The 26,252-nt window shown below is 45.9% G+C and overlaps 3 protein-coding genes across 3 annotated transcripts; all 3 read left to right on the forward strand.

The window, feature by feature from the left end:
• Positions 1–157: 157 nt before the first annotated feature.
• On the forward strand, positions 158–871 carry LOC124195404 (kunitz-type protease inhibitor 1-like). The gene is made up of 2 exons (XM_046589793.1): positions 158–310; positions 404–871. The coding sequence occupies exons 1-2, from the start codon at positions 253–255 to the stop codon at positions 703–705; spliced, it is 360 nt and encodes a 119-aa protein (XP_046445749.1). The 5' UTR covers positions 158–252; the 3' UTR covers positions 706–871.
• A 102-nt stretch (positions 872–973) lies between these two features.
• Positions 974–5,101, forward strand: LOC124195398 (DNA-directed RNA polymerase II subunit RPB2). The gene is made up of 5 exons (XM_046589775.1): positions 974–1,143; positions 1,208–2,693; positions 2,765–3,311; positions 3,389–3,850; positions 3,914–5,101. Exons 1-5 carry the CDS (start codon positions 1,125–1,127, stop codon positions 4,922–4,924), a joined length of 3,525 nt encoding a protein of 1,174 aa, XP_046445731.1. The 5' UTR covers positions 974–1,124; the 3' UTR covers positions 4,925–5,101.
• Positions 5,102–6,551: 1,450 nt separating this feature from the next.
• LOC124195401 (lysyl oxidase homolog 2-like) lies at positions 6,552–16,252 on the forward strand. The gene is made up of 8 exons (XM_046589789.1): positions 6,552–9,752; positions 9,814–9,960; positions 10,294–10,643; positions 10,868–10,952; positions 11,478–11,738; positions 11,844–12,105; positions 13,651–13,903; positions 14,747–16,252. Exons 1-8 carry the CDS (start codon positions 9,434–9,436, stop codon positions 14,867–14,869), a joined length of 1,800 nt encoding a protein of 599 aa, XP_046445745.1. The 5' UTR covers positions 6,552–9,433; the 3' UTR covers positions 14,870–16,252.
• The last annotated feature ends 10,000 nt before the right edge of the window (positions 16,253–26,252 follow it).

Consider the following 26,252-nt stretch of genomic DNA (forward strand, 5'->3'; position numbering starts at 1 on the left):
ATTCTTTTGCGATGCGCGCTTTTCTCTTTTCTCTTCCTTTAGGGGTGAATGATTAAGCGGTTATTTTTATTTTGGTTACATCGCGAAAGGTCAAATTCATGTTTTTTCCAGCTATAATGCCCGATTGCAGGGCTGTAATTATCTCTAGCGGGACTATAAGTACCAGCCGGTCGACTCCTTCCTTCTTCAGTCGAAAGCAGAAGAAGGTTTTTCCCATTTGCTCCATTCAACTCCATAAACTTCAACCGGAAAATGTCGGCTACGTTCGTCGTTATGCTCTGCCTCGTCGCTTTCTCCTCTGCTGCTCCTCGTAAGTGATTTTTTAAATCTAAAATTTTAGTTTTATGTAACATGGGCTTTTTCAAGCAATGCTCTTTTACGATTTATGAATATATTTGAATAGAATTGGCGGTCCCAGTACCGGTATTTGCTCAACGACCATTGGATCCGGTTTGTCTCTTGCCACCACTCAACCCCAAAGTGCGTTGCAATCAATTTTCCATCAAGTGGTACTACGACTCTGCTACCAGGGATTGTGAAAAGATTTTCTACACTGGCTGTGGAGGATCTGAAAATCTATTCGCCAGCGAAGACCTTTGCGAATTGCGCTGTGATCAAGATAATTTCGACAGCTACGAGAGCGTTGAGGACTTCCAGCAATATCCCTCGTTGCAGAAATTCAGATATTTCGTTCTTGGCAAGTAATCAATTGATGTAAAATGCTTTTCTCTAGCACAACGTTGTTATTCTTTTATTTTAAAAAGTAATTTAAAGAATTGTTCTTACATTGATCACATGGATTGTCTTTCAATGTAATCTATATTATTCAGTTAAAATTAATTTTGAATACACTTCTTATTTACTCACACAATACGAGTTGTTTCGTGTTTTAAAGAAAATATTTTTTTACCGACTTTTAAATAAACCGGCGAAATTAAAATATATCCGGCAACGCCACCTTGCGTCTCATTTTCGATTTGGCCGGCAGATGTCGAAATTGAGTTTTTCCGACAAGTGCGACAACAGTGAACGAAAGTCGACTGCCGGCTGCAAAGGCCAACGAATCTTTACATTGCAGTCGTTTTCTAATTCATAATTAATTTGTCGATTCGTATAATAACACAATGTACGATCAAGACGAAGGTAACATCAAAATATGATGATATTCATACATTTTTTTCTCATTCTAACGTGTCTTTTACTTAAGATCCGATCGAGGATGAAGATGGCGAGGAAATCTCTTCAGAGCTTTGGCAAGAAGCCTGTTGGATTGTCATCAACGCATATTTCGATGAAAAAGGTCTTGTGCGACAACAGCTTGATTCGTTTGATGAATTTATTCAGATGTCTGTACAAAGAATTGTTGAAGATTCACCTGCCATTGACCTTCAGGCAGAAGCCCAGCATTCTTCGGGGGAAGTAGAAAACCCTCCGAGATATGTCCTAAAATTTGAGCAGATTTACCTCTCGAAACCTACACATTGGGAGAAAGATGGTGCTCCGACAGCCATGATGCCTAATGAAGCAAGACTAAGAAATCTCACCTACTCTGCCCCGTTGTATGTTGATATCACGAAAACTGTGCACAAAGAAGGGGAAGAGCAGGTCGAGACACAGCATCAGAAAACATTCATTGGCAAAATTCCTATCATGTTGAGATCCACTTATTGCCTGCTGAATGGAATGAATGATCGTGATTTGTGTGAATTGAATGAATGCCCTCTCGATCCTGGTGGATATTTTATCATCAACGGCTCAGAAAAAGTATTGATTGCTCAAGAGAAGATGGCCACAAATACAGTGTATGTCTTCAGCATGAAGGACGGCAAATTCGCTTACAAGACAGAAATTCGTTCCTGCTTGGAACACTCGTCACGTCCAACCTCCACCTTGTACGTCAACATGTTGGCACGTGGTGGTCAGGGCATCAAGAAATCCGCCATCGGCCAGCGTATCATTGCCATTCTGCCCTACATTAAGCAAGAAATTCCCATTATGATTGTGTTCCGAGCCTTAGGTTTCGTGGCCGATCGAGATATTCTCGAGCACATCATCTACGACTTTGAAGACCCCGAAATGATGGAAATGGTGAAACCTTCGCTGGACGAAGCCTTCGTCATCCAGGAGCAGAATGTTGCCTTGAATTTCATCGGTGCTCGCGGTGCCAGGCCTGGTGTCACCAAAGAGAAGCGTATCAAGTACGCCCGTGAGATTCTCCAAAAGGAAATGTTGCCTCACGTTGGTGTGTCCGACTTTTGCGAGACGAAGAAAGCCTATTTCCTCGGCTACATGGTCCATCGCTTGCTGCTGGCTGCCTTGGGACGCCGTGAGCTGGACGATCGTGATCACTACGGCAACAAACGTCTGGATCTCGCCGGACCGTTGATGGCTTTCCTCTTCCGAGCCCTTTTCAAAACTCTCATGAAAGAAGTCCGAATGTACGCACAGAAATTCATCGATCGAGGAAAAGATTTCAATTTGGAACTGGCCATTAAGACCCGCATCATCACCGACGGACTCCGTTACTCGTTGGCCACAGGAAATTGGGGAGACCAGAAAAAAGCCCATCAGGCCCGCGCTGGTGTCTCTCAGGTGTTGAACCGATTGACTTTCGCTTCGACCTTGTCACATTTGCGTCGCCTCAATTCGCCCATTGGTCGTGACGGTAAACTGGCCAAACCTCGTCAGCTCCAGTAAGTCATTGATTTCAAATTATTTTCATCGGCTTTTGTTTATTACATAACATTTTTTAAAACTATTTTAGCAACACGCTGTGGGGAATGGTTTGTCCAGCCGAAACGCCCGAAGGAGCTGCTGTCGGTCTCGTCAAGAATTTGGCTTTGATGGCCTACATTTCAGTCGGTTCCCAACCGTCGCCCATCCTCGAGTTTTTGGAAGAGTGGTCCATGGAGAACTTGGAAGAAATCGCTCCGTCTGCCATTGCGGATGCCACCAAGATTTTCGTCAACGGTTGCTGGGTGGGTATCCATCGCGACCCGGAGCAGTTGATGGCCACCCTGCGCAAACTGCGTCGTCAGATGGACATTATCGTGTCTGAAGTATCGATGGTGCGCGACATCCAGGACCGTGAAATTCGAATTTACACGGACGCCGGCCGTATTTGTCGTCCATTGTTGATCGTCGAGAACTGCAAATTGTTGCTGAAGAAGCGCCACGTTGACATGCTCAAACAGCGCGAGTACATCAATTTCAGCTGGCAGGAACTGGTGGCCACTGGTGTAGTCGAGTACATTGACACTTTGGAGGAGGAGACGGCCATGATTGCCATGTCGCCCGAGGACTTGCGCCAGGTAAATTTTCTGCATTGATTTTTTCTTTCCCTACCCCACCCCATCCAGCCGTTGAATGTTTTGCTTTGTTTATCCAGGGTAAAGACGCCTACTGTACGACGTACACGCATTGCGAGATTCATCCGGCCATGATTTTGGGAGTTTGCGCCTCGATTATTCCGTTTCCCGATCACAACCAGTCGCCTCGTAACACTTACCAAAGCGCCATGGGTAAACAAGCCATGGGAGTGTACATTACTAACTTCCACGTCCGGATGGACACTCTGGCCCACGTCCTGCAGTACCCTCAGAAACCTTTGGTCACGACACGCTCCATGGAGTACCTGCGCTTCAGAGAGTTGCCCGCCGGCATCAATTCGATTGTTGCCATTCTCAGCTACACCGGATACAACCAGGAGGATTCCGTCATCATAAACGCTTCCGCCGTCGAACGAGGATTCTTCCGCTCCGTCTTTTTCCGATCCTACAAAGATCAAGAGTCTAAACGATCGGCCGATCAGGAGGAAACGTTCGAGAAGCCTTTCCGCGATCATTGCCAGGTAACCGATCAGAATTCCGGAATTTTTTAACTTCTTCGGTAATCACATTTTGTTTTCGTCTAGGGAATGAGAAATGCCATTTACGACAAGTTAGACGACGACGGCATCATTGCACCTGGACTTCGTGTGTCTGGCGATGACGTGGTTATTGGCAAAACGATCACTCTTCCGGAGAACGACGACGACCTGGAGAGCACCACTAAAAAGTTCTCGAAACGGGACGCCTCCACTTTCCTGCGTCACTCGGAGACGGGCATTGTGGACCAGGTGATGCTGACGTTGAACGCCGAAGGCAACAAGTTTTGCAAGATTCGCGTCCGCTCGGTCCGCATCCCGCAGATTGGCGACAAATTCGCCTCCCGTCACGGTCAGAAGGGTACGTGTGGAATTCAGTACCGCCAGGAGGATATGCCGTTCACTTGCGAGGGCCTGACTCCCGACATCATCATTAACCCGCACGCCATTCCGTCTCGTATGACAATTGGTCACTTGATCGAATGCCTTCAGGGCAAAGTGTCGGCCAACAAGGGCGAAATCGGCGACGCCACTCCGTTCAACGACGCCGTCAACGTCCAAAAGATCTCGAACCTCTTGCAAGAGTACGGCTATCACCTGAGAGGCAACGAAGTGCTCTACAACGGCCACACTGGTCGCAAGCTCAGCGCTCAAGTCTTTCTCGGCCCGACCTACTACCAGCGTCTCAAGCACATGGTGGACGACAAGATCCACTCTCGAGCCCGAGGTCCGGTCCAGATCCTCGTCCGCCAGCCCATGGAAGGTCGTGCCCGCGACGGCGGTCTCCGATTCGGAGAGATGGAACGAGATTGTCAAATCGCCCACGGAGCGGCTCAGTTCCTGCGCGAGCGTCTCTTTGAAGTTTCCGATCCTTACCGCATCCACGTTTGCAACCTCTGCGGAATCATCGCCGTGGCCAATTTGCGCAACAACACGTTCGAGTGCAAGGGCTGCAAGAACAAGACGCAAATCTCCCAAGTTCGGCTCCCCTACGCTGCAAAGCTCCTATTCCAGGAGCTCATGTCGATGAACATTGCACCCCGTTTGATGGTCATCTAATCTCCCCATTTTCTTTTCTTCTTCTTCTTTTTTTCTCCCGGGGTTCCTTTTCATCCGTTTCGATTAAATCCTACCCCCTTCTTGTGTTTGCCCGCCGGGTTTTTCTGAAATTACGTGTCGACTCGAAAAGTTGCCGAATTAAACGGTGGAAAGATAAAAAGACGAGAAAAATTCAAACTTGTTTTATCGACCCTGTCGTTATTTAAATCTTTTTTTTTTTGTTTCTTTCCTTTTTCGCCAGAATCCTTCCAACAATGACAGATGGAGAAATAAAAAGGAAGTAGCCAGGACAAAGGGAAAAAAGTGAAGCAGATAGACAAAGTCAAAGTCTCTTTCTCTAACTCTAACCCCCCCCCCCCCCATCCCAGCTCTTCCTCCTTCATCTTATTGCATCGCCGAAAAAAAGGGGACGGAAACAATAATGATGTTTGCACTGGAGGAGAAGGAGTTGGGCAGAATTCCGCTCCGAAGAAACTATCGATCCATCACGTTGAAGAGAGTAAGTGACTTTGTGTGTTTCTTTGCTCAAGTATGTAGTAGAGAGTCCCGGCAGTGTACAGGAGTTGGAACAAATTGGCGCCTTGTTTGTTTGTCGCCGCTGTCAATCCGTGATTGATCGATACTTTTTTTTACGCGCAGATAAAAATCTGCACGAAACGCGAAACGACGAGTCAGCCAAAGGAATTCCGGGAGGGAGCAATTGTTAACCCAACGCGCATTTGTTGTTGTTGTTCGTAGTGGTAGTTTAAAAAGAGGGCATTTAAAATACAAATGTCGAGAATACCTAAACGCGGAGGGGAGTCGTCGGTGGAGGACGTGACGACCGACGCGTAAGCTCCTCCGGAAGAAGAACCCAGAAGTGGAGCTATTTTTCTCTCTCTTGCGAGTGTGGGTGGGTGGGTGGGACGACTCGAAAACTTTGGAATGCCAATGTTGTGTTTCTTTGTCGCCTTTTACTCCCGCCGTCGACGCCTTTCGCTCCCGTTTGTGTGTTTTTATCCATCGACTTACACACAAACACGTCGGTGCGATGTGTGTGTGTGTGATGATGGCGGATCGGGTTGGGTTGGGTTGGGGGGGCTCCTGTTTATTGTCTCCTCTGCGCCTCCGGCCCCGTGTTGATTGAAAACTTTTTGAATTGGCCAGTCAGGAATGGCGCGAGAATGGACTGCTGATGGACGGATGTTTTTGTAAACGATGTGTGTGCCCGTCATCCAGGTATACATAGACTTACGTACACTAGTCTGGCGACTGTTCAGCGCATTGTAAATATATATATATACGTACCTGGAAACTGGGAAAGGCGTGGAGCTGAAAAGTTGAAAGACGAAGTCAAAGTGATTGCACCAGACACAATAAGTCGGTCCAGTCGCCGCTGCCGTCGCCGAGTTTGGCCGCCGCAATTTCGTCCCACGGTCCAATGACTTATTGTGTTTGTGCCGTGTCCAGGAGAGACGCTAGAGGGACGTGCAACGGGGGGGCGAGGTAGAGAGGAGACCATAAATCTTGGGATGCCGCCGACAGACGATCGATGCTCAAAATACTAAAAAACCAACCACCAAACGAGAAATTCACGAAAAAAGAAATTTTGTTTTTCTTGGTTCTGTTATTTTTGACGGAATTTTTTGGCGCCGTCCAAAGTTGGTCGCCACCCGTTGAAACGGTCAGAAAAATGACGTTGAAAAGTTGTTCGGGGTCCGTTCCAGCTCTGGCGCGTCGTCTCGCCGCTGCCAAATCTCATCAGCTCCACGAGGGGCTTCTTGACTCCCATTTCGCTCCCGAATTTAGCCGGCCACACCCCTCTCTCTTTTTGAATCTTTCGCCTCCGCCCGATGGAAGATTTTCTGGATGGCGGAGAAAAGAAATGGGAGCAGCGTACAGCCAAGCCAGGCCCCAATATATCTAGGTCAACAGTTGTCAAGTCAATCTGACGTGTCTACGTGTGTGCGTGTGTCAATCTAAATACGTCAAGGAGTCGGCGCGTGAACGGGAGTGGGGGAGAAAGGAAGAAAAAAGAGGATCGTGCGTTCGTTCCAATTCTAAACGAACGTGAAGGAAGCGAAACGACGACGACGACAACGGGACAGGATAATAGAAACTCGTCGCACGGGGTACAGGAGTAGCAGCAGCAGCAGCCCGCCCTTATAATATGCACTGCGTGACGCTGATGCCAGCTGATGCGCCCCGTCAATGTGACACACACGACAAGGCAATCCCGAAGAATCTTCCAACCCCGACGACTCCATCCCTTCTTCTTCTGCTGGCCTCGGTGACATTCATTGCCGGGCCGTGTGGGCGGATGATAACAATGGCGAGTATATTATAATAATCCCCTTTTTTCTTTTATTTCTTTTGTCGACAAATACTTTTTCCTTTCTTTTTATTGGTTCTTATTCATGTTGTTTCCAGGGTCCAGCAGCTGCCGGGACCAAAAGGACCCAATTGATGAGACGTTTATTTGATGGGCCGTCTCCTTTTGGAATCGACGTGTTCCCAGCTATGCAAATTGTGGCGCAAGTGTAGGCGAGAGTCAACAACAAGAGAGGAGCACACGACTCGCGAGATGTGAGGTCCGGCCCAAATGCAGCAGTCGACAGGACAGTCGAGTCGACGGGATTCCGCCTGACGTCATCACTGGGCGTCAATGTCAATTTGTTGTTTGCGTGCCAACTGAAGCGGACTGCTCTGTGCACGGGACAGCAGCAGCAGCAGAATCAGAGTTGAGAGGATGAGAGCTCACAGCTGTGAAATAAATGTAAACTGATAGAAGAAGATAAAAGGGACGATAGATCCTTGGTGGAACGGTTTAAAATTAGCGCCAACCAACGACCCACGGGATCCCGAGAAAAGCGCCCATCCGGTTGCCCCATCCAGCATGAATGGAGATGATTGAAAACGCACGTCGCTCACCCCACTCACCCACCCATCCCAGTCGTCATTGCAATAACCAAAGTGCTCCAGCGCGGATGATGAAGGCAACAACTTATATAATTCATCCTCCTGGAACTGCCGTACTCTCCGCCCTCCTCTGGCTGCTGGGCTGCCGGCCCTTTCAATCGGAACGACGACGTCGCATTTATTTTTATATTCTCGTCTCGCAGAGTGCGGGAGGGCCGCAACCGCCGCCGCCGCCGGCGGGAAATTGAATCATTTTTAAGTAAATCACCGGGTTTCTAACTTTTTGTGCATTCAGGTCAATGTCGATGGGGGCTTTTTTGTTTTTCAAGGCGAAGAATAGAACCATCGCTGGACACACAAATGGGCAAGATGGCGGTAAAATTTGAAATTCGAACAAGTCGCCAAATGATGTCTGCAGGACGATGGATGATGTGCCCAAGAGTTGCCAAACGAATTAGTCGAAAAATAATGTCATTTATTTGAAACGGGGAGAGGCTGGCTGCCACTCCCCTTTGTTCCGAACGGCCAAGTGACGTCATCGCCGAGAGATGTTTCCTTTCGAAACCAAATTGAAACCCGTCTCGGAAATAAAAATCAAAAAAGAAGAAAACCGAATGAGTAAACGGGAGAAGATGCGGCCAAATTCCCTCCTACCCTCCCCTCCATTTCTTTTACAAGTTCCGCCCACCTCTGGCGCCCAGCAAAAACAAGAAAAAAAGGAACCCGGCCCGGTCCGTCCCCTAGCGGGCATATCCTATTGGCTGGTGTGTGACTCTCCACAAGTAACAGATAGGAACCAAGAGTTCCTTTTTGGCCGCTCTTAAAACGGGAGAAAAAAAAACACAAAATGAAATCCCCTCACACCGGGCAGAAGAAAAAAAAAGACAAAACAAATCAGAGGAGCGACGGGCGAAAAAACCCCCACGAGTGTGGCAAGGCAACAGCAGTTGATCCTCATTCAGTTGGTTCCAACCGCGGAGACTCGAATGTGCAACTCTTTTTCTCCTCTTCCACTGGGTTCAAACTTTTCCCAACTTGCAACAGCTTGTCCAGTTGTTCTTCTAGTTGGTGTTTGATCATCTCTCTCTCTCTCTCGCAAAGTGTTTATTTATTAGGCCGTGCCATCGCAATTCAGACAGACAGACACACGATTGAATAATGAAAAACAATAAAAGTTGAAAGCTGCTGCTGGTAGTTTATCCAATTTGATTAAACTAAAAAAAAGGTACGCACAAACAAATTGATGCAGACACGATCTGGGCGGCCGGCTACTTGTTTTGTTTTAGTTGTTGCTGGGAGAACTCGACTCGGAGCGGATCACGCGATTAAGACGCGCAAAGCCCAATCTCATCAGTCAACTTGCCGGGCCGGCGCATTTATCGGGTCCTGTTTCAACCTTTTTGTTTGATTGCTCTCCTTCTCCCCACTTTTTTTGTTTTGTCGCCCCAGTGGCGTGTGGCCCAGTTGAGCCCCACCAAATAGGCTTGCTCTTGCTCCAGGGGTCATTGACGGATTGAAAGGACGGGCGATCCATTTCGTTGCGTGCGGTCGCCATCAAAAGTGTTTCCATTTCGATTGGACGGGCCATTTGGGACAGCCGAAAGAAAAGAAATGATGAAGACAATGGCCGGCCAATGGAGCAGCAGCAGCAGCAGCAGCAGCCAAAGGTGCTGGTGGAAATGGCTCATGTACCTCTCCATTTTGTTGGCCATCCTGGCCGAATGCGAGGGCCAGCAACAACAAGAGCAATTACAACGGCGACAGCAGAGACAACCACAACAACAACAAAGGCAACGTCCCACCCGGGAAGGGACTCGCCGCCAGCGCAGACACCGAACGGACAAGGCCAAACTGATCCAGCACTACCTGAAGAAGAACGGCCGGCTGGAAGGCATGGTCCGCATCGTCGACGGCCTCCGTGAAAACGAAGGTTTTTCATTTTTCATTTAATTTTCAATTGATTCCATCCAATTTCGAATTGATTCATTCAGGCAACGTGGAGATTTACCATTCGGGCAAGTGGGGCTCGATCTGCGACGACGAATGGGACATCCGCGAGGCGACGGTGGTCTGCCGCGAGCTGGGCTACTCGGACGTGGTCCAGGAGACGCACAACTCCATGTACGGGCCTGCCAGATGTAAGAGAGCGCAACGTTCGTTCAATATTTTTTGTCTGCGTATATAATCGCGGTATAGTAGTGGTAGTGGTGGTGGTGGCGGTGGTAGCGGGCCGTCCTGTTGTTCCAACTATCCCCGCCGCGTTTAAAAATAAACAACAAACGCAGGACGAGAGACGGCCCTGCCCTGCCCTGCCCAACTTTAGCCGCCCCTCTTGTTCTATTCTCTTCTTCTTCTTCTTGTGCAATTGGGGCGGGGTGGGGGGCATTTATTATCTCTGTCCGTCCGGCTGACTAATGTGTGATGATGATGATGACGTCAATTGACGTCGTCATCGTTGGTTGTAATAATAGACCCATTTTGGATGGACAATCTCTACTGCGTCGGCGGTGAAAATAACTTGACGGATTGCCGGTTCGACGGCTGGGGCATCAGCGATTGCGAAGAGTCGGAAGCCGCCGGAGTTATCTGCAAACCGGGGCCTTTGTCCAGGCTGACGGCCCAAACAACGACCACCACTACAACAACAACAACATCGACGACGATGAGTCCCTTGACTACGACGACGACAAGGGCGATAAGGACCACATTGTCTGTTGGACAAACAGCCAAACCGGAAAATAGTTCCGCTATTCCGGCCGACGCGTCATCAGCCGCCACCAAAAGAGTCCAGCAGGACATGGCACCCGCTATGCGCATCAAGGTATTAATATTTTGTAATTTTGAAACATTTGAAAAACAAAAAAAAACTAAAAATTGGCGCGGGAAATTTAAAAATAAAAACTCGTCCCACTCAAAACTATGCCCCGACCTACTTGGCACGATCCTTCATCCGTTGACCTTATTTTTGTCGTGTGTGTGTCCGTCTGGTCTTTTGTAAATATATTTAACTCGAGTTAACTTCAATTTGTGTATGGACGAGTGCAGGACATAATCGGGAGCAAAGGAAAGATCCGGTTACGTGGCGGTCGATCCAAGGAGGAGGGGCGTGTGGAAGTCAAGATCGGCAACAGTGAGTCCGTCCACCTTTTTTTCTCCTTTCTCTTATTTATCCGTTTGTTTGTTTCTATTCCCATCTCGACTGACGTCCCCTCCCTCCTGTAATAATGATAATAATACGCAATTAAGCGTCCGTCGTCTTTTTTATAGCTGGATTCTGTGACGTAAGACGATCTCGCTCCTAATTGGCTCAAACATCAACAGGACTCGTGAAAATAATAAAAAAATAAGTCCAGCAGCGCTCCTGGCTAAAATCCTATTGATTCGATTGGCTTTTTGTTTCCCCCTCTTCCACATGTAGTTGGGAGCCATTATCGAGCAGATCCTTTTATCTCGATCCCTTTCTTCTTTTTTTTTTTTTTTTGGGGGGGGGGGAGTCTGTTTGAAGACAAACATCATCGATCCAGCTCACAGCAAATGGTGCAAAAAGCCCGTCTCTATTTTCCGCCCACCCAAGAATCGAATTTCAGTTGTCGGGATTGATCCTGTCGTTTGAAAAGAAAAAGGTTCGGGATTATGATTTCTCTTTTCGGTACAGACGCCAATGATTGGGGACTGATTTGCGGAGACGGATGGAGTCTGTTTGAGGCCGGCGTCGTGTGTCGCGAGCTGAAACTCGGCTACGCTCAGAACGCCCTGCAGACGGACTTTTTCGGCGGCAATCGCAGCTCGTTGGCGTTGAGCGGAGTCAAATGTCACGGGTCGGAGAAATCGCTCATGGATTGTCTGCACGACCGGTTCGGCGCCGTCAGCTGCCCGGGCAACGCCAACAACATCGCCACCGTCGTCTGCGCTTCAGGTTTTGTCTTATTTTTCTGATTTTATTTTATTCTGGACGGCCGGAGTAGGTCAAATGTCATTTTATTTGTTTTTGTTTGTGTCTGGGAACCAAAATTGGCAACAGAAATGGCGGATTTGGTCCCGGATCACCAGGAAATGATGCGGACGGCCCATCTGGAGGATCGCCAGTTGTTCTTTTTGCAGTGCGCCATGGAGGAGAATTGCCTGGCCGCTTCGGCCTACCAAGTGCAAAAGGACGACCCGTACGGATGGCACCTGGAAACGCGTCGTCTGCTCCGCTTCACGGCCAGGATCGCCAACATGGGCACGGCCGATTTTAAGCCCTTTATTCCCAAGCACATGTGGGAATGGCACGCCTGTCACATGTAAGTGTGTCCAGCATCCTCAGCTTCTCTCTCTGTCTCTCTACACGGCGATTTCCGGCTCAGTCCAGGGGTGGGGGGATTCACCGAGACGAGTCTTGGGAAGATTTTCACTTTGATGGGAGGATCGAAACTTGGTCATTACAGCACTTTGCTGCTCATCTACTCCCATCGTCATTGTTTCGACGTAATGAGAGTCCAGCACTTTGGCGCGGGAGTTGCTCCTTGGCCCGTCTGCTCTACAATTGTTACAATAGTCGCCTGCGCAACTCTCTCTATTACCACCACCACACATTGGATGTGATATAATAGCAGCTCCTGATGAGAAAATCCCCCAACAACAGAAAAGGTCAAAGTTGCCTGGACCATTATTATCACCATTGTTTCAAAGCCCCCCCGCTCCTCAAACAAAGTTTCCACTTCCCCCCCTTCCAAAGTTGAAACTAAATTGCCCGGCACACACCTGTGCAAATTCGAGTCAATGCTAAAGCTATTAAATTTCTCTTTTTATCTCTAATTGTTTTTGAATTGCAATTAGATGAAGGGTTTTTGGGGGGCAGGATCAGGATCGTTTTAAATATTTTTTGGAAGGTCGAAATCTTTTTTGATGGCGTATTGATCGCCCAGTTTGTTTCCCCTTATTGCGCTGCTCGAGTGGCTAATGTAATAGACGACGAGTCTCTCTGGTTGTGTGTGCGTGTACGTGTGTGGGTTAGAAACGTCGAAGCTCCTTCGCCTTGGCATTGCCCAACTGGAGTGCTGCGGATTGGCGAAGAAAAGAAGCTCTCCGGATGATTTAAAAGGAAAAAGGATCGAGAGGGGAACGTGCCGTTTCTCTTATTTGAACTGGCTGGCGTCGCCTGTCGTCGTCGTCATTCACAACGCGTTCAAAAGCTCGGCCCCCCCCCCCTTCCCCCTTTTAGGTCGGCCTATTTGATGGCCGGCTCGTTATTATGTTGGTCGTCCTCATCAAAATGTGAGCTGCTGATGGACGGAGAGAGAGCGCGCGGACCCAGCGGCGCTCATTGAAAATAGCCGACCACTTAGATTTGTCCTTCTGTGTGCAGAAATGGCGGGTCATTCAGGAGCTGGGCGGCTCCTTATTTACAAGTCATATTAACTCGACTTTGAGTTGTGAGCGGTGCGTCCTCTCCGAGGTTGCGGGTTCTTGATTGACTCAACTCTCCGTTTGACGGCCTCGTTGGGGGGATCGAGAGACGTCGCTCAAATTGCCAATTGCCAAAATGGAGACGACGTCGTCCAATTGCGTCATCACGGCCCAATCTCTTTAATCTTCATTTTTTCCCTATACGTCGTGACCTACATCAAGACGGGCGAGAGTCGAAGACCACCCCCAAAAAATGAAATAAAATGAAAAATTCCGGCGGACGTAAAGGCAAACGATCGATGGGCGAACAATCGAGAGAGGGCCGTCCACTCACGATCTATTGACTCGTTGATTTTTGTGGGGTTTCTCCGGACAACAACAAGTCGGTTGTTATACATATATCTTTTTCTTTTGTGTTTTGTGTTTTGTTTGGTGTATAGGCACTACCACAGTATGGAGGTGTTTGCCCATTTCGACATCATCAATTCGCTGGGCGTGAAAGTGGCCGAGGGCCACAAGGCCTCCTTCTGCCTCGAGGACAACCAGTGCACCCACAACACGGAGCCCGTCTACAAGTGCGCCAACTACGGCGACCAGGGCATCTCCGTCAACTGCACCGACACTTATCATCACAACATCGATTGCCAGTGGATCGATATCACCGACATTGATCCCGGCATCTACACCTTCAAGGTAAAATATTTTTTATCCAAAATCCAACCCTTTTTGTCTTCTTCTTCTTCTCTACAAATGTAATCGAGTTCTGAGACTGGTTATATTATGTACTACTATGGCCATTGTGTGATTTGACCGCCAAGAGTTTTTTTTTACAAGGAGCCGGCCCTGCCCGGCCCCCGCTAATAGTAATCAAAGGGTGGGCCAACTATACCTACTATAGTCGCCACCACACACACACACACAAACACACAAGTGGGAGAAGTTGCTTGTGTGTGATTGAGTGGCGAGAGAGAGCTTATATCCAGACCAGCGTTTGCTTTTACTCCGGCTGAATGGCAGCAGCAGGGAGAGCTCACCCCCGTCCCTCGTCTTTATATGTCTGGGACGTGAGAGAGAGTGAGGGGAGTTATAGGAGAGCCGCCAATGTGTTTGGTTGCTGGATCGATCTGGCCCGCACTCGGCGGTGGCGGCGGCGGCCGGAGCTACATGCAACTGTGCGCCCACATCATCTTGTGTGTCTACACTTTTGAGCTGCTCTTTGTTATGTATAGGGTCCTCCTCCGTTTTCTCATTTGGAGGAGGCGGACAAAAGAAGAAGAAGAAGAGGATCGAGCTTTCTCTCTCTTCTTGTTCGTTGTAGGTAAAATCTACACGACACACGTTGACACAAGTGACGAGGAGACGGCCAGGAGCTCTCGTCAAAGGCTTTTCCACGGTCCCCGAAAAGCACTTGAGCAAAAGCGCCCAGCTGCTGGCGTGATGATGATAATAATCGAACGTTGGCGCTAGGATTTCGAGATCCCCTGGGCGACAACAAAATAATTGATTTTTATTTTTTTTTAAATTGTGATTTTGCAGGTGGTGATCAATCCTGATTTCAAGGTGGCTGAAATGTCGTTCGACAACAACGCAGTCGTCTGCACGCTCTACTACGGCCAGCAGTACGCCACCCTGTTCAATTGTTCGCTCCAGCGCCCTTGAATTTTGACGAGGAGGAGGACAAATGTCGTCGTCGCCCCAACAATTTCTGTTTCGTTTCTTTTCTTTCAATTTGATTTCGTGCAGAGATGGCGTATGTAATAATGTGCAAGTTTGTGTCATCTGAGCTGCTTTTCATCTTGTATCCCCCGTCGATCGCTCGTCCGCCATCCGCCAACAACAACAACAACAACTAAACCCCCTTCCCTGAAAAAACGATAAACTCGACGGCACGTGTCGTGTCATTTCAACAAAACTCGGCATCTCTTTTCGTCCTTGGAAAGGATCTTTGGGTGTCTGCGCAAATGACCGGACAATAAAACAAAAGCAAATCATAAAAAAAAGTTGTTGGAAAAAAGGATCGGCGTGACAAATCAAACGGGCGCCTGTTTCCTTTGATGATTGGCATATGCGCCGCCGCGTTGGGTGGCGCTGGACGACGCGCTTATTTTTTTAAATTTTTGATTTTCATTTTTCTCTTGGAAAATGTGTCGATTATATTTCTCATCATTGTTGGGCTGGCAGTTGATCGTCGATGAATTACCATGTGACGTGTCTACTCTCTCTCTCTATCTGTGTGTGTGTGTCTATTATTGTTTCGCCGCAATGTGTTCCCAGCCCCGCCCCCTTATTGACTGTGTTGGTTGGTTGGTTGGTCTTGATGAGTATTTTATCGACGTGATTTCCCGATTTTCTCTGTCACCGACGACCATTTGATTATTGTGACCCGATATCGATCGAGCGAGCGCCATGCAAATATGCCAGAAAGAAGAAGAAGAACATGAAAAAATGTTTTTCTTCTTTTGGTTTCTTTTTGGTTTCCTTGTCTCATCTCTCCACCCCACGGCCCCACCCAAATGATAAACATGCGCCAATCGATTTCTTTCCTTCACCTTTTTTTTTTGGGATATTTAGGAGAAGACGAGCTCCTTTGTAGGAGGAGAAAAACAAAACAGTTGGAACGTGTCAAACTGGCGGACGTGTCTTTTTTCTTTTATTTTTATTTTTCAAAAAATCTAAAAATCCCGCCAAGTTTGTTTCCTCCTTTTTAAAAAAAGCCCCGCCTTCAACATTTCTCAAGTGAACTGGATTTTGTCGATTGTCTTTTCCTCCTGCCTTCCGAGAAAAATCCCCTTCCAATTAGAAAGCCAATAACAAAAAAGAAAAAACGAAAAATCTGTTAAACTGAAAGTCAAACGAATTTTGTTGTCACACGCCGTTTGATAATCGATCGATCGAAATGATGGGGGGGGTCTACTGTCTTTTTGTTTTGTTTCTCTATTGCGTATAACTCTTCGCCAATCTATTTGTTTTTTATTTTCAAATCAGCGTCTTTTTGTTGTAGAGAGGACAAACCAAATACAAGACGGATCGTGTTGTTCTCTACGCAACTCTTTAATGATTTCGCACGAGAAGAAAAAGAAGATAAGAAAGTGAAAAAAAGATTTGGTCGTCGTTTGGATTGAAATGGTGATGGCCATATCAAAGTTGGATGGATTCCCGGTAGACACGGCGTGTGTAGTATAGTAGTTGCTCTCTCTCCCTAGATGGACATGCATAAAAGAATTCCGTGTACAGGCCCACCATGTCCAGTGTCCACTACTCCACACGAGTGTACGTGTGTGTTGTGTCGACTGTATATTTGATGGGTTGTATATAGACAAGGGCGGGGTTTTCTCTGTCTATTATCTTTTCATGTCTAATCAGAAACGATCGCGAGGGGGAGAAAAGGAAATCGATCACGTTCAAACAATTTCCCAAATTCATCAAATGAAAAATAATCATCATAATAAAAAAATTCATGTAATTTGATTTTTTTCTTTGATTTCCGGAATAAGAAAAATTCGTTTATTCAATATTATAAATATATCCGTCCATAAAATAAAAATTGCTGATGGGATGCCAACTCGAGTGTGAACCGTATTTTGTGTATCCTGCGATCGCATTTTGTTTGCCCGGCTTCTTCTTCTCAAGACGTGCATATATTCTCGGAACTATGGAAACGTTGAGATTGAAACGGCCCGCGATATCAAAGGCCAGCCGCGAATATGATATATGCACTCACGGCGCCGCGGATCAATATTAATATTTATTATCTCCATCGACTGAATTTTGTCTGGGCCTCTGAGTCAAGAGTGCCATTTGATTGGAACTGACTCGACTGAAAGGTAATCAGAATCAAAAGGCAATTGCACCTGGTGAATAAAAAAATAAATAAATACAAATGATGAATGAGAAACATTTTACGGTTAATATAATCTAATCTAAAACATGGTCGAGATGGAAGTAATCCAGCCGGAAAGGAAATCCCAGTAGAAAGAAGAAGAAGAAGAAGCTGATGATGATAATAATAATAACGCTCGGCTGGATTTAATGAGATGACACACACAGCACAGCACACGAGAGAAGAGGGGAGAGGTACGGCTACGAGCACACACGTGTATTCCATCAAGACCATATAATGTATAATATATAATACACTGTGGTCTGGCTGGCCAACTAAATAACCACCAGCCCCCTCCCCCCAACCATCTAGCCAGTCTCTGCTCTGATGTGTTTATAGGCCTGCCTGCCTATCATATCACATCATATAACATATCATGTTGTTCGTGTGTGTGTGTGTGTGTGTATTTTCTTCCATTTTTCTCTGGCCGGCTATTGCTGCTGCGTTGGAGACGGGCGGATCCGCGCTCCGCTGACTTATTTTCTTTTTCTTATTTCAGTCCGTCTGATCCTATTAGCCTCTTCTTTTCCCATTCTTCTTCAAGGAAGAAAAGAAGACGAAAAATATACAAATAAAAAAGAAAACGACGCCGCCGCCGGGCGGGATGAGTCGGGCGGGGATTTAATATATATCTGGGAAAAGGTAAATATATCCCATCGATTTAGTCTGATATTTAAAAAGAGAGTGTGTTGCCGTCGACGGAATATCTAATGATCCAATCATCGATTCACCCCCCACCCCCCCCCCCCCCAATTTTCTATTTGAATTATTCATTCATTTTTTGTGACACGAAAAGGCAAAAAGGGGAGAGATAGAAAAAAGAAAATGAACTACTAGACAGCGCCATCTCTTCTCAATCAAATCAAAAAGTCGAAACGGATCACAAAATGCGACATTTGGCGTCGGCGCAGTTCAACCCCGGGCTGGCCGGCCCAACACACACAATGGGGGTGTATGCTGGACTAGTAAGGGGAAAGTGTGTGACGTCTTAGACGTGGCATGGACTTTGACGGCAGCAGTTGCTTATACCGACACTCGTCCACATTTGCGCCGCGCGCGCGCTCATTTGACATTTCGCTCGGACTTTTCCGGTTTTTTGTAACTTCAATTCGCCCAGTGTGTGTGTCTGTGTGGGTGTGTGTGTGTCCGGATGACAATTTTGTTTGGTTTTTTTCTAGCCGAATTTTGGTTACGGATGTGTGTGTGTGTGTGTGCCGCCCGCGCCGCCAGTGGATGCTGTGAATGCGTGTGATCGTGTGTGAGCGATGATCGATTGTGTTGTGCCTGAGTGGTTTGATCGTTGTTTTTCTTAAATTTGATTCATCAAAAGGAGAGAAAAAGGAGAGAAAAAGAAAGTCTGAGTTCTCGTTTCTATTAATCGAGTGAGAGAAGAGCTGCTGGCCCACCGATCGCCAGTCATTACCGGCTACTAATTAGCCCAGGAAAAACCTCCACACCCAGACGACACATCACCGAAATCTGTAAGTTTTTATTCGTCACATTCAAAATCGATTTGAGTTTGGTTTTTTGGTTTTTAATTCTTATTGCATAACTTTTCGTTTCGGTTTGGTGGTTGCGTAATCAAAAAAAGCAAAATAGAGTGAGGGTAATCAAAACACGAAGAAAAAGTTTTGTTTTTTTTGGAAGGGGGGACGGCCATAAAAGAAAAATAAACGCCCGCGTCTCAACATTTATATTCCCGTCCCCTATTTCCAGGAAATGTCGCCGCCTATTGTCTAATAAGATTCCGATTATTATTTCACCCCTTCCCGTCTTTTGGATTCACTTTTGATACAACCCAACGGCCATTTTCTTTCTAAAACGACATTTAAAGGTTGAATTCTTTTTTGATTGATTTAGATTTTTTAAATTTGATCTTACTGCAATGATTTTGCCTACAACTAAATACCAAGGACAATTTTTTTATTTCTGTCCGTCTCCTCCGCCCGGAATGGTCGCCTTCACTTGGGGGAGGTCGTCAAGGGGACGATTCTTCTTCTTTTCTCATTTTCTCTCTTTTTAGCTGGCCGGTGATGTATATTTATTGCCCGGCTGGGGGAAGAAGAAGAAGAAGATGTGCATAGAACCTTCTCTCACTACTATTCAGTCCGTTTTTTATAGCCGCAGAGACAATATGTATGCAGCTCGAGCAAAAAACACACACAACTGGACACACTTTGGGCCGACTGGCTGGCCCAGAGGTCAACGTGTCCATTTCGTTTTCCTTTTTTTATTTCTTTTATTTTTTGTGTATGTCCGGTGGTCCAGCTCTCGAGCTGCCCGCCTAGCTACTGAGACGACAGTTTGAATGGATGCGCCAGGAAGTAAAAATATATGTACCTTTTTCTTTGTTTTGTTTCTACCCACGCCCGTCCGTATTGCTGGCCTGTTTCAAATTTGTTAATTTTTCCAGGCCGTCGACTTATTTTACAGTCATTTGCCACTTAAGGTTTGATTTGACGTCTAAAGTTAATGAAAGATTTATCGTTTTTTGGCCCGTTTGATTTCCTTCCGGCCATTGGACACCCGTCCGGCGACATTTACAACGCCGTCAAATGTCAGCCCTTTGAACTTGCCCAACACGGCCAGCAGCCAAGCTCTAATGACAAATAAGTCATTAAACGGAGCTGTTGTTGTCATCATCATCAGGCCACTCTTTAGCCCGTCTCTATTAATAGCCCCTTTTTGCTGGCCCGTCTGGATTGAATCATCACATGTCACCAGATCGATGACATGGTCGTCGTCGGCCATTTCTGCGAAACGCTTTTCAAAATGTTGCACGTTGCAGTATAAGACACACGTCCGTTCGTCCGTCCATCGACGGCCCTTTTTTTTTTTATTTTTCCCTCCACTGTTATTGATGTTCTTGTATCTGGACGGGCAAGGTTAGATGGGACTACACACACATCTATTCCGCCTCGGTTCTTGATGGATTCCCCTCCCCCGTTGTTTTGTTATATTCGACGACATCAATCGACCCAGCAACAGCAGAGAGAAAACGGCGCAGGACGTCCAACCGCCCGCCCGCCCGGTTCGATCGTCTTTTTTTTTGCCCAGCAGTCCTTGGGAAAATATAACCACCCCCTCCAAACAAGAAAAAATACTGGCCTTTTGCTGCTGGCCTATATAGGTGGGACGACACGTACATATTTCTTTCTATAGTCGACGAGGCTGTTGGACGTCCGGTTTTTTTCTTTTCTATCCAGCCGGACCGTGTAGTGAACCGCGTCCAGCGTCCGATGGCGATGCTAAAGGAATCATAACGAAGAAAAGCGAAGCTCTACAGCCTAAAAAAAATGTCTATAACTTTGGGCGCAATTGCACGAGATTGCTGGTCAGCGGCCACTTTATTGACTGACGTCTAGACGGGTCGGCTGCTCTCGTTTGTCCGTCTTCCCCCCCCCCTTTTCTCGATGACACAAGATGCTGAAAATCTAATTAGATTGCCCTCCCCACCACCATCACCACCACTTTTCTTTTAAAATGAAACAAATAAAAGAAAACTCTGATTATAGACGGAGAGAGCATTTTGATGGGCTGGCCGGCTGCTGGCCTAGGAGGGTTCTTTTTTCTTTTTTTGTTTTAAATTGCTTTTTCTCTTTGGGTTGGAAGCCGGCCCTTTATTTTTTTTATTTTTGTGATTTTGTGTTTATCTCCGTGATTTCCGCTCCTTCGATTCCCGCTTTGATTTGGTCCGTTCTCTATAGACGACAGGGCCGTCGTCCCTTTTCTATATAAGCAACTCTCTCCATCCATCCCCGCCTTGATGTCTATAGTGCATTGCTGGAATAGATAGAGCTGTGCCATGATGCACCACTGTCTGTATATACATCTAAACACAGAGGGAGCGTGCAGCTCTCTCTGTGTCGCTGGGCCGAGTTCACGCGGGATCGAATCTGATGGCGGCCCACTGCTTTTCCTATACTCTGCCCGTATCGATTTTGAATTGCCCATTTATTTCAAACGGGGGCCGGCACAGGGCCAGCAGCCGAGTTTGATCACAAGTTGGGATAATGCTGTGTATGTGTAACGTAAGTAGGTTCAACTTGGAGAGACTAGACGGGCTGGCCCGGCAAGTCTGATTTAATTGAACAACACACAAACAGTCTCTCTCTTTCGGTGAATAGAAAAAGGCGCGAAATTTGATTTCGAAATTTGATTTCGTCTCCCAGTGTGAAACAAACAAAAAAAAAAGCCGGGCGAGAACCGTCCGTCCAAATCCTTGTTTTTTATTTCCGTCTAAGCCTTTTTCTCTCGGATAGCCGCACAGATGTCTAGCAGACGAACTGGGTAACACACACACTCTCAATCTATCCATCATTTTCTCTGCCCGTCTCTCTTCTCTACTTTTAGGCCGTCCTTTTTTCTTTGTTGGAATTGAGAAAGGAAAGAAAAAAAAACTAATTCTTTGCCCGTTCCCGCGGAGCTGTCGAGGGCTAATCTCTTGTGATTCGGCGGGAAAATTTAAAGAAAAAACATGCAACCCATTCCAGCTGCGATCCAGCTGACTCTTTGACACACATTGCTATAGAACTTGTCAACCAGCCGGCCTCCACCCTTTTTTTTAAACTCACGACGAGATTTTGCTTTTGTCTGATTTGATCCCGGCCATTATTGCGTTTGTTTTGATTTAAACAGAAAATTAAATCTTTTATGACATCATCCGAAAAAAAAGAAGGTGGGATATATATTTTGAAATGGACGGACGTGATCCAGCTGTAGCTGAAATAATTGCTGCTCACGGATGGATGGACAAACTAAAAAGAGGAAAAATCAAGAGAGCCCGGGCTATTATAATAATATAAATATATATTTTCTAGAAAGAACAAAAAGTCTGTGGAGATGGCCGTCTCTCCTTCCTCCTTCCAGTCTAAAATCAACATTTGATGTGTGCGGCTTTTTGATGTGTTTTTATTTCCACATAATGAGGCAGGAGGAGGAGGAGAAAGAAGCTCACACAGCGACGGGCGAAAGAGTATAGTATCAAGACGGGAAAAAGTTTGTTACATCCAAAATAAAAAAGGGGGGACCCTTTTCCCCCACCCAACCGAAACGGACGTCGTTGAGCACGCGCCATCTTCGCTTCCTTCCTTCCTTCCTTCCTTCCAAGCCGGGCCAGCACGTCAATAATAATCTCAGACCAACAACACACAACGTCTCTACCCTCCTCTAACAAAAGACTCTTGTGTAAGTCTGAAATAAAAAGAGAAAAAAAAAGAGATATCCATCTGGAAAGAGAGAGAGGGGAGCAGGGTCCAGCATCAGCTCTCGCTGGAAAAATAAAAATATAAGGAGAAAAATCTGAACTCAAAGTCTGAAGGGTGAAAGAGAAAATAAAAGTCTATGCGAGTCTACATGACATCTTCAATATCATCTACACACGTATCTACACACGTCGTGTTATTATCAAGGCCCAGCTGTATATAGACCTTCTAATATATATATTGATTGATGTTTTCAAACGGGCCAAAAATTGTATTATAAATATTAAGACATAACCCGATTCGATTTGAATAAATATTTGAAAAAGGCGCTTATTTCTAGTTGGGGAGGGTCTTGCGCACTCACGGTTGATTGATCAGACGGGAAATTTCCACTTATTTTGATTCGATTGGATTGTTTTTTCCTCCAAGCAATTCGATTCGGCAGGCTGGAAAGGCCAATCAAAGTTCTAAAGTCATGGCAAAGGCATCCCACTTGTGTATTCATTAATGATTTAGGCCACTCATGTCCAGCAGGTCATTAGTTATGGCGGGAGTTTGTTCGTAGTCGAGAGGTTTGGGCCGGCAACTTTCTGGATCCGACCGATCTAGAGGAGATCCATATTGAGCATCAACAGCGTGTACATATATGCATATATATTCAGATAGGGTCTTGTTTATAGGGCCGCGACCAGGTGCCCGGCTTTGCGACAAGTTTGGATGATTTCGCGTACGGGTGCCACTTTGGCAACTACTCTCGTCTCGATGCCCAGCAGCAGCAGCTTATTAGACACACAAGTTGTATCATGTTATAGACGGCCAATAAACTTGTGTGTGTGTGTGTCCCGTCCCGGTATATAGTTTTCCGCGCCCGTCCATATTTCAGTCCTTTGCTGATGGATGGCCAAAGATCGTGCCGACGCCTTGCTGGCCCAGCTCGAGTTTGCAACTCTCACACATTTGTTTGTGCGATTTGATTGATTTTTAAGATGGGCCAGCTGAAATAATTAACCCCATTAAGTCTATATAGACGGCCCTAATGAGACAGGTATTATAGCCTGGTGCTGGACATTGATTTAGTATTTTTGTCTCTTGTCAGCTGGGCGAATGGGAAATGTAGCGGTGTTGACGTTTCATGAGGAACATTGGCGAGTAAGAGACTGAGGCTGGTCTATGATATCGACCAGTGAGTCGAATCAAAAGGGGCCACAAGTCGACGAGAGAGAGACGGGCGCAAGAGAGATAATGGTCTATATAATATCCATCTAATATGAAACGAGCTGTATAAAAGGGGGAAAGTGAGCAACTTCTAGACAACTTTGAATCTTTGATCTCGTGGATAGTATATATATTTCCACCTCCGCCGCTGCTGCTGCCGCTCGTAAGACGCCATCGAAAGATATTAGAGCCTCTCTCTTTCTGTTTCGATATTATATTAGCATGACTGGATATGATGGAGCGAGAGAGAGCCTGCCATTTCTTTTCCTTTTAACTTATGAATAACCAATGTCTACTAGTCTAGATATATATATATATTCTCAGCTACTATAGAGATATCAAATTGGGGGGTTTTTGTTTCTTTTCTTTCCCATCACCGACTCCATTAAGAGTGTGTGCTGGGCGTGCATGAATTGATTTTCTCTCTTTTTTTTCTGATTTATTCTACCCTCAACATCACTCACGTCAGTTTGTTGTTTTGTTTTATTTTTTATTTCTCTACTCGCGGCTTTTCGTGCAGTTGCTCTGCTGTTTCACGGCAGCCTGGCCGGCGCACAATGAAAAGTCGATTCTTTTTTCTTATTATTTCTTGTCCGGTCGGTTATATATCTAAATAGAATAAAATCGCTGCGGAATATTATAGAGAGACTAAAGACAAACGTGTGTCTCGTTTTTTACACGGAATTTGTGCGGATGTTTGTTTTTTCCCGGTGACGGACGGGATTTTTTTATTTTGTTTTTCGTTCGACGGGATTGAGATGTGTTTAGATCGTTTTATTGATTTTGGATCTTGGCCCAGTTTGGGGCGACAGTTAACCCTCCCCCCGTGAAAAAATCGCCCACCGGATATTATATATATATATTGGCGGATGTGTAATATAGTTTTTTTTTTTAAAAAGGGAGGGGAAGATATTAGCCGGGCGTGACTGGATGCTGCTGCTGCTGCTGCTGAGGCTGCGCTTTTTCTTTTTCAATATCCCTTCGCTCAAAGTTGATGGCCAGCTCTCCTTCCCGATGTTGGAAACTTTTTTAGAAATATTCCCCCCTTCCCCTTTTTCGTGCGCTGGTTGTATATAATACGTCAGAGTTTTGGCCTTTATTTAATTTTTTGATTTGATTGTGTCCTCGCTGACTTGATTGGATAATCTGATTATTATAGAGAATAAAAAAGAGAAAAAAGGTTATAGAAAATTGCGCGCTCTAATACGAAGGAGGAGCGGCCACGAATTGATTGCATTAGATTTAGGCTATAAATATAACGGCCCGGGGTCCGTGCATGGGCAGCAGATGGGGAGGGAAAAAAGTGGTCCAGCAGCTCTCTACCACCACAAAAGCATCAGACAAAAGGATCACGTCCAGGCCGTCTTGTATATATCCAAAAAGAGCAACAGCCCAGTCGGTGGCTCTTGTATGTTGTACACTATTGTCCGTCTATTATGATGAAGGTTATCTCTAATAGAGATTTTCCAGCCCAAAAATAAGACCATCAGGGAGCTGGGCACAATTGCACATATTCTTGTATGGATGAAACTCTCTCAAACAATCAAAAAGAATAGCAACTGCTGGATCTTGGTAGTTTAATAGAATAGGATTTTTGCTGGACTTTTATTTGGTTTATTTGTTTGGTTTGGGGGTGGGCTCGTTCGTCTTCCATCACCGGCAGCTGCTGGATTAGACACAATGAAATAAAAGAAAGAAAAAATTATTTTGTTTTTAAAATTGAAATATTGTAATGAAATGAATTAGAACAATAGAAAAAGCTGCAATGAGGTATTAATTCAGATGAATTTGTTCGTCTGATTGATTTCCCCTCGATTGGCCCGGGCGGAAGCGTTGATGAACAATTCGTGACCGGAATCGACGGGTGGGGGAAGCTCCTAATAAAATGCGCACACGATCGATTGGGGCTGATGGAATTTCTTTTTCTTTTCTATCCGGGACCAAATCCAATCGAAATGTGACTAAATAACACTTGATTCAAAGTCTATTTTCTCACTTTTGGGTAGTACATGTCATAACACTTGGTTTTCTTTGGTGGGGGAGGGGGGTTCGTTATATCCATCGATGCAGTCGGGGGGTAGAATATAAAGATTGACACAATCGAGAGTGTCGATTACATCACGTCTTGGATGTCACGAGCTATTATCTCTCTCCCTATTAGGATGATGGTAATAATAATAATAATAACTTGCTTTTTATTTTGGGCTCTCGGTTGTTCTATAGTATATTACCGTTCAGGAGCTGAACGTATAAGATTGTGTTCCCTATTTGTCGTCGTCCGGGTAAGGTAATCGACCTCCCTTTTATTTTGGGGTGGGGGTTGATTCCATCGAGATCCTTCCACCCTCTTGATGATGTTCTTGGATTACACACCAGGAGCTGATCTCTACTATACTCTTTTTCTTTAAAAGAGATATTTACCCCATCAAGTGTTGTGTGCGTATAATATGTGTATAGACAGGGCTCTCTTATTTCACGTATTATCGATCCCCCCACCCATCCATATATATATCTAAATAAATATATATATATATCTACCCAACAGCTCCCGATTTTGATTCCATTTGGGCGCCGAATACAAATGTCGACATTTGGTCGACGCGTTTTCTTATAAATCTATCGAAGGGGGGGGGGATATAAAGGCGTTGGCTCACATCCCAAAATGACTTTTCTTTTGCGTCTCATCTTTTTTCCTGTGGGGGGAGGTTGAATAATAATATCGCCCCTAGCGACACATTTTGTA

This window comes from Daphnia pulex, chromosome 6, assembly GCF_021134715.1.
Source record: "Daphnia pulex isolate KAP4 chromosome 6, ASM2113471v1".
Lineage (NCBI taxonomy): Eukaryota > Metazoa > Arthropoda > Branchiopoda > Diplostraca > Daphniidae > Daphnia > Daphnia pulex.

What these genes read in the sequence shown, in the direction of transcription:
- LOC124195401 (XM_046589789.1), top strand. Translation starts at nt 9,434, where the DNA reads ATGATGAAGACAATGGCCGGCCAATGGAGCAGCAGCAGCAGCAGCAGC. An exon ending in CGGCCTCCGTGAAAACGAAG is followed by an intron (nt 9,753 to 9,813) that starts GTTTTTCATTTT and finishes TGATTCATTCAG; the next exon opens with GCAACGTGGAGATTTACCAT. An exon ending in GAATGGCACGCCTGTCACAT is followed by an intron (nt 12,106 to 13,650) that starts GTAAGTGTGTCC and finishes TTTGGTGTATAG; the next exon opens with GCACTACCACAGTATGGAGG.
- LOC124195404 (XM_046589793.1), top strand. Translation starts at nt 253, where the DNA reads ATGTCGGCTACGTTCGTCGTTATGCTCTGCCTCGTCGCTTTCTCCTCT. An exon ending in TTTCTCCTCTGCTGCTCCTC is followed by an intron (nt 311 to 403) that starts GTAAGTGATTTT and finishes ATATTTGAATAG; the next exon opens with AATTGGCGGTCCCAGTACCG.
- LOC124195398 (XM_046589775.1), top strand. An exon ending in GCCAAACCTCGTCAGCTCCA is followed by an intron (nt 2,694 to 2,764) that starts GTAAGTCATTGA and finishes AAACTATTTTAG; the next exon opens with CAACACGCTGTGGGGAATGG. An exon ending in CTTTCCGCGATCATTGCCAG is followed by an intron (nt 3,851 to 3,913) that starts GTAACCGATCAG and finishes GTTTTCGTCTAG; the next exon opens with GGAATGAGAAATGCCATTTA.